This window comes from Bufo bufo, chromosome 9, assembly GCF_905171765.1.
Source record: "Bufo bufo chromosome 9, aBufBuf1.1, whole genome shotgun sequence".
NCBI classification, from domain to species: Eukaryota; Metazoa; Chordata; class Amphibia; order Anura; family Bufonidae; genus Bufo; species Bufo bufo.
Window position 1 is genome coordinate 19,009,954 of NC_053397.1, and position 10,851 is coordinate 19,020,804.

At 44.4% G+C, this 10,851-nt stretch overlaps 1 protein-coding gene across 1 annotated transcript in view; it reads right to left on the reverse strand.

The window, feature by feature from the left end:
• Window positions 1–4,785, reverse strand: part of IL17RC (interleukin 17 receptor C) — a 46,705-nt gene extending 41,920 nt beyond the window's left edge. Inside the window, exon 1 of the mRNA XM_040408027.1 lies at window positions 4,229–4,785. Within this exon, the coding sequence (XP_040263961.1) occupies window positions 4,229–4,354 (126 nt within the window). The 5' untranslated portion in view covers window positions 4,355–4,785. The remainder of the gene's footprint in view (window positions 1–4,228) is intronic.
• Window positions 4,786–10,851: the final 6,066 nt, after the last annotated feature.

Consider the following 10,851-nt stretch of genomic DNA (forward strand, 5'->3'; position numbering starts at 1 on the left):
TCTGTTCAGCCTCATCAAGAGCCACATCCAGACCAACACACTACGGACCAGATCTACACCCCGCACAGCCTCATCAAAGCCATGTTCACAATACAAAGCATGGACAGATCTTTGCCTGTTTTGTGGACTTTAAGAAGGTCTTTGACTTAGCATAGCATCCGGTCTATTCCTAAAACTTCTGGACAGCGGAATACAAGTAAAAACATATGATGTCATCAGAAGCTCCTACAATGAGAACAGATGTTCAGCATTAGGGGAAATGGAAGGAGAACAGCTTATTTGCAGCAGATCCGAGGAGTCAAACGGGGCTGCAGCCTCAGTCCAACACTACGCTACCCAGTTATTTCGTATTTGCCAATAAAGCTTATTTGAATTAGATTGATATATAGATAGAAAGATATTAAATAGATAGATTAAAATGTGTATGTTTTCCCCATTATAACAACCTTTTGTTCCACCATCAACCTATTTCTATGTAATGTGTATGGCCACCTTCAGTTCTCAGCACATCTGTCCAGTTTACGGCACAATTTATGTGTTTATGATGGAGATAATGACCGTCACTTGTCAACAAGCCGTCTAGAGAATAATCCACTGTCCAATACCATAAGAAGATGTGTCCTTGAGGTATAATCTATTTATGATGGTACGGGATGTATGGCATGTATAGGCGGTATATGTTATCAGGAGATACTGAGATGAGAAGATACTGACCTATGACCACCATCACAGCTATCTTATCAGCATATCCATATATCCGTCACTGTACAGTGGTATTACTTGAGCGCTATATGGTTGCACTTAGGCACAGTGGACCCGTTCAGGCACCAGGTTTTGGACAGTAGGGGTTTCAAGTTTGGCACCATTAAGTTCACTGAGAAATGAAATAAAAGTAAAAAAAAATGTAAGTAAAAATATAAAAACAGCAATTACTGATCCCGAAAAAGTGCAAACAACAGTTAATCCTGTTCGCTGACAGCAATGGTACGGACAACATGGAAAAAAGAATAATGTGTCAAAGGTCGCCATGTACTTAATTAAAAAATACAAATCTGCAGATAATCTCTTGGGGCCTCACAGCAAAAAAAAAAGCATGCTCCAGAGAATGGGGGAGATTCAGCAAGTCCAAGCCAACTAAACATTAAAAGGGGTTGTCGAGGATTTCAAAAACATGGCTGCATTCTTTCAGAAACAGCGCCCCACCTGTCCACAGGTTGTGTGTGATACTGCAGCATTATTTCAATAGAGCTGAGGTGCAATACCAGACTCAAGCCACGGACAGGTGTGGCGCTGTTCCTGGGAGAAAGCAGCCATTTTTATCTAATCCTGAACCAAGGATCCAACATGGGATGTACGGCATTATATTATTGGGCACTGAGCAGGTATTTGGGTAGCATACGGTGCTGCCAAAGTGATGACCTGCATTACACGGTTATTTGGGTGCTATAGGTTGCTGTTAATTGGGCACTATATGGTATGGCAATGCGATTTGATCACTGTAGGATCTTGTTTATTTGGGTGCACTATATGGCACTATTATGTGAGCACTGTATGGAATTATTAACCACTATATGGCACTTGTTTTCACGGTATGTTAATGTTATATTGGTAATAAATGACACCTTCCCATAACCATAATATAATGAAGAATTCCGCAGTAAGGCCGACACGCAGCTAACATCTGAAGGCGACAAAGTAACCCGAGCGCAATAAAGTTATACAACCGAAAGGTATGTAATAACATTAACAACCCACTAAGTCACTGAAACCCCATACAGTACGTGGTCTATAAACAACAGGACGCAATATTGTGGTATTTAAAGTGACAGTGCACCTTTTAGAGAGCCAGTGCAGCTACACTGAGGTATCCTATCAACTGCAAGTTATGTGTAAATTGGAGCCCACAGGTCAGTGGTCTCCAAACTGGGAAACTACTGCTCCCAGCATGAGAGTCACACTATGGCAGCAGCTGGAGAGACACAGGTTGGAAACCACTGGTAAAGGTAAACCTTAAAGGCTGAGCAACAACAGTCACAGTAATAATAGTCACAGTGCCCCATAATACTAGTCATAGAGTCCCATTATATCAGCCATAGTGCCCCATAATAATAGCCACAGTGCCCCATAATACTAGTCATAGAGTCCCATTATATTAGCCATAGTGCCCCATAATACTAGTCATAGAGTCCCATTATATCAGCCATAGTGCCCCATAATACGAGTCATAGAGTCCCATTATATTAGCCATAGTGCCCCATAATACTAGTCATAGTGCCCCATAATAATAGTCACAGAGCCCCATAATACTAGTCATAGAGTCCCATTATATTAGCCATAGTGCCCCATAATACTAGTCATAGAGTCCCATTATATTAGCCATAGTGCCCCATAATAATAGCCATAGTGTCCCAAAATACTAGTCATAGAGTCCCATTATATTAGCCATAGTGCCCCATTATATTAGCCATAGTGCCCCATAATACTAGTCATAGTGCCCCATAATACTAGTCATAGTGCCCCATAATACTAGTCCTAGTGCCCCATAATACTAGTCATAGTGCCCCATAATAATAGCCATAGTGCCCCATAATACTAGTCATAGAGTCCCATTATATTAGCCATAGTGCCCCATAATACTAGTCATAGAGTCCCATTATATTAGCCATAGTGCCCCATAATACTAGTCATAGTGCCCCATAATAATAGTCATGGTGCCCAATAATACTAGTCATAGTGCCCCATAATACTAGCCATAGAGGTCTCATAAGTGGGGGTCCTGTTTTGCCAGAGGAGGTGGTTGCGGACTGAATGAACAGGTGATTGTGTGCAGGTAGGGCTCTCTCTGTTCAAGTCTGGGGGAGTTAAGTTGCCCATTCGGATAATAAAAGTCAGCTGACCCCACAGATTTCAACAGGATCAGGTAACTTTCTAAGTGACCAGGTTTCCTATGTAGCGCCAACATATTCTGCAGCGCTTTACAGGGGTTCATGTACCTGCATGCTTTACAGAGCTGAGCATGCATGTGTGCAGAGTCAAAGAATAGAATTCGCCCGACAGGTAGACAAGCTGCTGCGGGAGGAGTCGGAGAGCAGCTTATAGCTCTCTCCTCATTGGAAAGACACGCATCCTCGGCCAAGCGTGCATGTGTATGGAGCAGTCAAGAGGAATAGCTATCAGATGAAAAAGCATCCCTCTGACATCTATGTGCGGTGTATGGCCGCCTTTATTGTCCAGGGATGATGGGAGGTATAGTTTTGCCATATCAAACAATCAGATTATATGCTAGGACACAGAGCTGACATTTTCTTCCAAAACCAAGAAAATATGCGATTCACTAGTCACACATGAATTCCTCGGACTGTGTTACTAATTCCTCCGGCATGCCGGAAAAAATACTTTCCCGTGTAAAAACTCCAGCACTGGGCTTTAACCCCTGAGGCGAACAGCGCACGCTGATATCTGACAACCGCCCAGGAAGTTTGTGTTAAAAAAAAACCTAAAAACTGCAATGCAAAAATAATCTAAAAAAAATCTATTCTGCTGTATCTGTTTTGGGGAAAGCTGGGTGATAACCAATTGTTTGGTCGCTATGGGCAACTGAGCCAGTTTTCCTTTGCACCCGTTGTGATAAGGGCTCATGCACACCAACGTATTTTCTTTCCGTGTCTGTTCCGCTTTTTTTTTTTTTTGCGGACCATTCATTTTAATGGATCTGCCCAGTAAATTTGAAGTTACTCAATATGACCGCACGTCCGTTCCACAACAAAATAGAACATGTCCCATTATTGTCTACATAACGGACAAGGATAGGACTGTTCCGCCAGCTGTTCCGTTCCGCAAAATAAGGAATGCACACGGACGTCATCCCTATTTTTTTGCAGATCCATGTTTTGCGGACTGCAAAATACATATGGTCGTGTGCATGAGCCCTAATTCTCCCCCATTGTATCTCGTTCTGTAACATTACCAGAGAACGTATCTATGTCATGTTGGTTTGTCACCCAGCTTTCCCAAAAACAGACAAAAGAACAAAAAAAAAATACATTTAAACCCTAATAGTTTAACGCAAGAGAACAAGTCATTGTCTTATTTGCAATTTACTAAGAATTTCTTTTTTTACTTATTGCCCTTTAATTATTGGTCCTATTGACCAAATTATTGTCCTATCCATCGGGAAACCTGCATGTTTACATATACCCATGATAAGCCCCCCAACCCCATGACTTACCCCTGTACAGGTAATATCTTGCGCATCACTTGGAAGGGTCTCCAGTCTAATCCCCTGCTCTCCACAGCAGATTCCATAGTGTAAGCTCAATGCCAGCAGGAGGGGACAGAAAGCCAAGCGTTTCATTGTCAACGTCCCAACAGATACAATGTATCCAGCTATAGGTCCCAGGGTCAGTTCATGACTAGTCGAGTGGTGAAATTGCTGTAAATATTCACGAAACACAGGGAATGGTTCAGAAAAGCAGTCCAGATAATGGTGAGAATAAAGTTATAATAGAAAAGTGGTGTAAGATTATAAGGGATGATACCAGTAGAGTATAAGGACAGTTAGAGGTCCTGATGAGGGTGTTCTTCCTTGCCCATGCTCTAGTTGGAGCTGTTTCTGAACCCTATAGGGGGTCCTAGGGGCCCTTAATGAGCTCTTTAGGTTCTCCTCAGAGTCCAGCAGCCCCTGAAGAGGCAAAATAGATTCCCAAAATGAATAATGATGCAGCCAATGTATCGCCCCCCTGAGTTATAGTGGGCCCCAGCTCTGTCCTGTCCTGTCCGGAGTCACTCCAGTTCCCAAGTGCAGAAGTTGTGTGACCGCCTTTGCTACACACCCTGCTGCTCTGGTTACACCTCCATGTGCTGGAAGCAGAGTCCACCCCTGTGCTCATAAACATGTCATAATACAGGCAATGCCCTGCGCTGCTTGTTATTACCTGCGATAATGCTGAGCAGAGTGCCTGAGCTGCTGCAGAACCTCTGAGGAGCCAAGCTGGAGCTGTAAAAAAATGTTCTGTGCTGCAAATAACAGTAATAGTGGTAATAGCAATACTGCAGCCAATTATAATAAATAAAATATAGTAATAATAATGCAAATAATAATCACTTCGAATGTTTGTAACATTGTAACAATGCGGAAACAATTGACCGTGCAGTAATACAAATAATAATATTGTAGTGATTATAGCAAATATTATTAGGGGCAAACATGAAGTCCCTGAAATGTAAAAATATTTTTCTCATTTATAATAGGGGTTAAATAATTCCTTATAACACACAGTTCATCTGCTGAAGAACCTCTTTCAGAGGATTGAAGAGATGACTTATGTCCACTACTGATTGATATGAAATACCCTAATTCTTTTCATAAAGAAGTTCTGCAGCAGCAAAGGTGTGTATTATGAGGTTCTGCAGAAGTTGAGATGTGTATTATGAGGTTCTGCAGCAGCTGAGGTGTATTATGAGGTTCTGCAGTAGCTGAGGTGTGTATTATGAGGTTCTTCTGCAGTTGAGGTGTGTATTATGAGGTTCTGCAGAAGTTGAGATGTGTATTATGAGGTTCTGCAGTAGCTGAGATGTGTATTATGAGGTTCTGCAGTAGCTGAGGTGTGTATTATGTAGTTCTGCAGCAGCTGAGGTGTTTATTATGAGGTTCTGCAGCAGCTGAGGTGTGTATTATGAGGTTCTGCAGCAGCTGAGGTGTGTATTATGAGGTTCTGCAGCAGCTGAGGTGTGCATTATAAGGTTCTGCAGTAGCTGAGATGTGTATTCTGAGGTTCTACAGGAGCTGATATGTGCGTTATGTGGTTCTGCAGCAGCTGAGATGTGTATTATGGGGTTCTGCAGCAGCTGAGGTGTGTATTGTGAGGTTCTCCAGCAGCTGAGGTGTGCATTATGATTAGGGATGAGCGAATTGACTTCGGATGAAACATCCAAAGTCGATTCGCATAAAACTTAGTTCTAATACTGTACGGAGCAAAAAAAAATCCCGAACTTGGGTTCGGTTCCAAGGTGCCACTTCGGGAAATGTTTTTTTACAGTACAAATTCATTTATGAAGCAATAACTTCGGCTCATCGGAGCCAATACATTCTAATACTGTACGGAGCTCCTGCTCCGTACAGTATTGGAACGAAGTTTTATGCTAATTGATTTCGGATGTTTCATGAGCTGAGATGATTTTGAGAGCAGAGGCGGTGGAGACAGCAGTTGACACCAGAGATTTATTCCTTCTGTCAATGATTTCTACAGAAGATTACATAAAATGCCAACAACTTGCGTCATCATCCGCCACAGAAGAAGGTTAAACAGGTGCGACGCACGTCAACGGCAAAGTGTGCCTTTAAGATGTTATAAGTGTTTGTCGTGATGCCAGTTGCATTGCAGCAACGAGGGCACAGGGCCCCCTTTTAGTGATATGGTGGTACCCAGGGTAGGAATGCCAGAGTGGTGTAGGGTGGCCTAATGTCCCTTATAGGTGTTGAACTTGTCACGGTGCTCCTACATGGATACACTGGAACCCTAAGCGTGGCCGTCCACTGCAGAAAAAAGGTAGTTGAATGGTGGGGTGAAGAGTCCAGACTTGATAATGAACTTGAAAACAGCTTTATTTGAATAAACTTTCATCAGGCAACAATCTTCCAACTTTATCTTGGTTACCAGCAGGCTTTGGCATTAATTCTGGCAGGCAAACACACTCTGCCCTATTACATCAGTTGCTCTCTGGCTCTGCTGTGCTGACAGGATTAAATAGGATGGTGCTCTAGCTGGCTTTAGAAGGACTCGCCCAGCCGAGACGAGCTCCCTGCTGCACAACCTCCCTTGGCAGGGGGTAGGCTCCACACTGACCTTCACTAACTAAACTCCTCCCTAGAGGGAGAAAAGAGAATGGAAAGAAGGTTCCATCCTCTGTCCCTGTAGCTCTGCCATGCTTGCCGCCATCTGCTGGTGAACCAGACACATTACATTAAACATAACAGTTGCATAGAAATAAATATGCACATTTTGCAGGATCAGGAAATAAATGCATAGATGATGTTATGTTAACCATAGAAGATAGTGAGGAGGTGTAAAACGTGGTAATGCACCTCTGGGGCGTTACACAAGCAGGCAGTGCTAGGAGTGCCTTAAATCATCAAAAGCCTGGTTGCTTTGGATATACTGACTGACAACCACGGTGTGGGGTTGTCAGGTGGGGAGTACATAACAACTAGTCTATTTGCTGAACTGGCAATGAGCTGAAGGCAAGGAAAAAGAAAGGTGCGCGGCTGCATGTCAAAGGCATGAGATTTTAAGAGGATTGAAAACAATACGAGAGTGGCAATACATTACTAAGGTTTCAACAAAAGATTGTGTGAGTTAAAACTCGATATGGCTGATCCTTGTTTACCCAAACCAGAGACATTGGCGCTCCGTACTTTAATACTTATGACCAACTTAAAGGGGTTTTACCTCCACAGATATTTATGATGTATCCAGAGGATTGATTCTGAAGCTCACAGTCCAAAGTGACCAAACCAGAATGTGAATAATATGTCCGTAATATTTGTACTTCCTTCACCTGAAACACAGACCTACATACCAAAGATGCAGCCTCAGAAGCTGCTATGGGGCCCATGGGGCCCGGCCTGGAAGGGTACTATCCTCTTTCTTTATAGGACTGAGGAGGTAGTTGGCTGAGCAATCACCATGACCTAATATAATGAGATGAACAAGGCCTGGGAGAGGGGCACCTTCTTCCATTTCCCTCTGAGCCCGCTCTTCTCTTGCCCCGGGCCTGGCTGTCAGTGATATGTTTGTGAGCTTAATGTCAAGGACAGAGTCTCTAGGGCATCCAGTAGTATCTCTGGATCATATGGAAAATTATTGTTTCGCCATAACATCTACAAGAAATACTGCGGCCAGCCTCTGTGGGCCTCAAAAAAAGCCTGGGGCACTGTCACATCACCACATGAAGTACAGTGATGTCACTAAAAGGGAAAGTCCAGAACAAACTTGAGTTTACTATTACAAACACGGCGTTGGAAGTCAGTCAAAACTGAGCTTTGGCCAACATCGGTTCTGGCCATTTTTTCGCAATGCAGGCCAAGGAGCAGGGTTCATAATAGCACCACTGTCCTCCACCTTTGGGTACATAATTTCCCTGAGATGGATGGAAGCACTGTGGGTTACTGTGAGTACTGGTTCATCTGCATGAGGTGGTTCAGAGGGCTAGTGGCTCCTTCAACAGCTGGACCTTTCAATGTTGTCTTCTATCACTGGGCCTGCCATCTACTTGAGATGAATATGAAGATCTGCATGAGGTTGAACGGACATCTCTAAGTTCCTTAAAGTCCTGGGCCCTCAAGTTCCACTGTCCTCCACTATTGGGTACATCATCCGCATGAGGTGGATGGGAAGACTATGGGTCTGTGTGAGTGCTGTGTCATCTGCATGAGGTGGTTCAGAGGGCTACTGGCCCTTTTAAAAGCTGGACCTTCCAATGTTGTTTTCTACCACTATGCCTGCCACTACTTGAGGTAAATATTGCCCTGTACCACTAGGCCCGTCATTTGAATGAAGTGGATGGGAGAACTTTGGGTTTCTCAAGTGCTGGACCCTCATGCCATTGTCCTCTGCACCAGTTGGCTTTTCAGCTGCATGGGGTGGTTGTGCGGATATGGATCTTGAGAAGTACTGCAATCTCAAGCTCCACTCTACTTAACCACTGGGCCTGTCATCTGCATGAGGTGATTCAGAGGGCTACTGGCCCCTTCAAAAGCTAGGCCTTCTAATGCCATTGTCTTCTGACACTCAATCTGCCATCTACTTGAGATGAATATGAAGATCTGCATGAGGTGGAAGGAACAACTATAGATCTCTTCAAGCTGGGTCCTCAAGCTCCATTGTCCTCTACCACTAGGCTCATCAACTTCATGAGGTGAAGGGAGGCATATTGGACTTATTAAGAGCTGGGACCACAAGAACCACTCAGCTACTGGGCCTGTCATCTGCATTGGGTGGCTTAGGGGCTGCTGATCCCTTCAAACACTGGACCTTATAGTGCCATTGCCCTCTACCACTGGGCCTAGCATTTACTTGAGGTTAATATGAACATTATAGACTTCTTCAAGTAGCTGGCCCTCAAGCACCAGTGTCCTCAACCATCTATTATCTGCATGAGGTGGTTGAGTGAAATATGGGCATATTCATGTAATGGATCCTCCATCTGTCTTTTGTCATATGTATGTGGTGGATCAGAAGACTACAGACCTCTTCAAATGCTGAGCCCTCAAGCTCCATTGTCCTCCACCACTAGGCCAACATCTGCATGAGGTAGATTGAAGGGCTATGGACCACTTAAAGTGCTTGATCCCTAAGACAACCACTCATTCCACATGGTTAGCCAAGTCAATGCTTTGTAGATCACTTTTTACCCTCCATGGTTATTATCATGTATAGAATATGTAAGGCTCAAGGGATTATAAGGTCAAAGTCCAAGCACTGGACCATCAGAACACATAATATGACGCCTCTTACTGATGCTTGATTGTCGATAGGACTCTCAAAAGAAATGAGGAACATTACATATACTGATAGCATGTGTGGTTCAGAGGCAGGGGCTGCTAGTTCAGTGGATATGGTCATCTATAAGATCACTTGACCTCTCTCTCCTACGGTCCTACCTCTACCGTTATTGTCACATCTGTGACAGGTCCCAGAAGGTCTGAAAGATTATCTATGCATTAGTGATCTGACAGCCTCTTTTGGTTTCACTTTGTCTGTGTGTTGCTTGTATGTCCACACCTCCTGTTTAGGTGTGGATCATGTGACCTCTACCACACCCTTTTTAGTCTTACTTTTCCCATCACTCCTTGCTTGGGATAGCTTCATTTGGTCTTGGAAGAGCTGGAGTGTGGTTCGTGTTGAAGTCCTGTTCATCCTTTCTCCTCTGAAGTTAAGTGTTCCGCTTGTTGTGTTTTGTATTCCAGACAGGGCCGTCTTTGCCGCAGGGCAAAAGGGGCAGCTGCCCCGGGCCCAGTTGCTCATGGGGGCCCTGGCGGCTGGCCCAACTCGCGACTCTGACTCAGTCTCTCTAATAATCTAATATGCAGAAGCGCTGCAAGCGCAGCACAGACAGTCTACTCATCACCAGTCACCCACACAGATGTGACGTCTAGACAACTTGAACTTACAGTGCCGACCGCCGAAGCACTTCGGCCCCCCGCCCCCGTCACTCACGTCTCACGTGGTAAAAGGGGGTGTGAGTGTCTTGTGTGAGTCATCACCGTCCGCTAGTGATGTCCGGTTCATGAACGAATCGTTCATTTGAATCGATTCATTTCAGTGAACCGGAGGAGTCGATTCATTTGAATGATCCGATCCGTTTGAAACGGCTCTTCTACACAGACAATGAATGCAGACGCTCAGCTCACCACCTCACGCTGGCAGCAGGTCAGGAGCCTGAGGGAGGGAGGGACTCGGGAGGAGTCAGTAATATGATCTTAGAGTGGAAGAGCTGCTTCTGCCAGCCCCGCCCCTCCCCGCCCACCAACCAATCACCGACCAGAGCTGAGGGGGCGAGGCCAGCTCAGCACACTGCAGCTCTGACTCGAGTCCTCTGAGCCGTCTGTACAGGGAGTCTAAAGGAATCGAATGAGTCACAAGAATCTAAAGATCCGACTCAGTCAGTGACTCATTCGATTCAAGAGCCGAGAGTCACTAGAACAGGTTACATTACACTGAGGCTGTCGGCTCTTGTTGCAGCAGTGATAAGGTTAAGGGACAGGAGCAGAGATAAGAGAAGGGACAGATGACACAGAGTTTAGATTATAGGTTGAATTAAATTAACCCTTTAGAATCAAATTGACTTCTC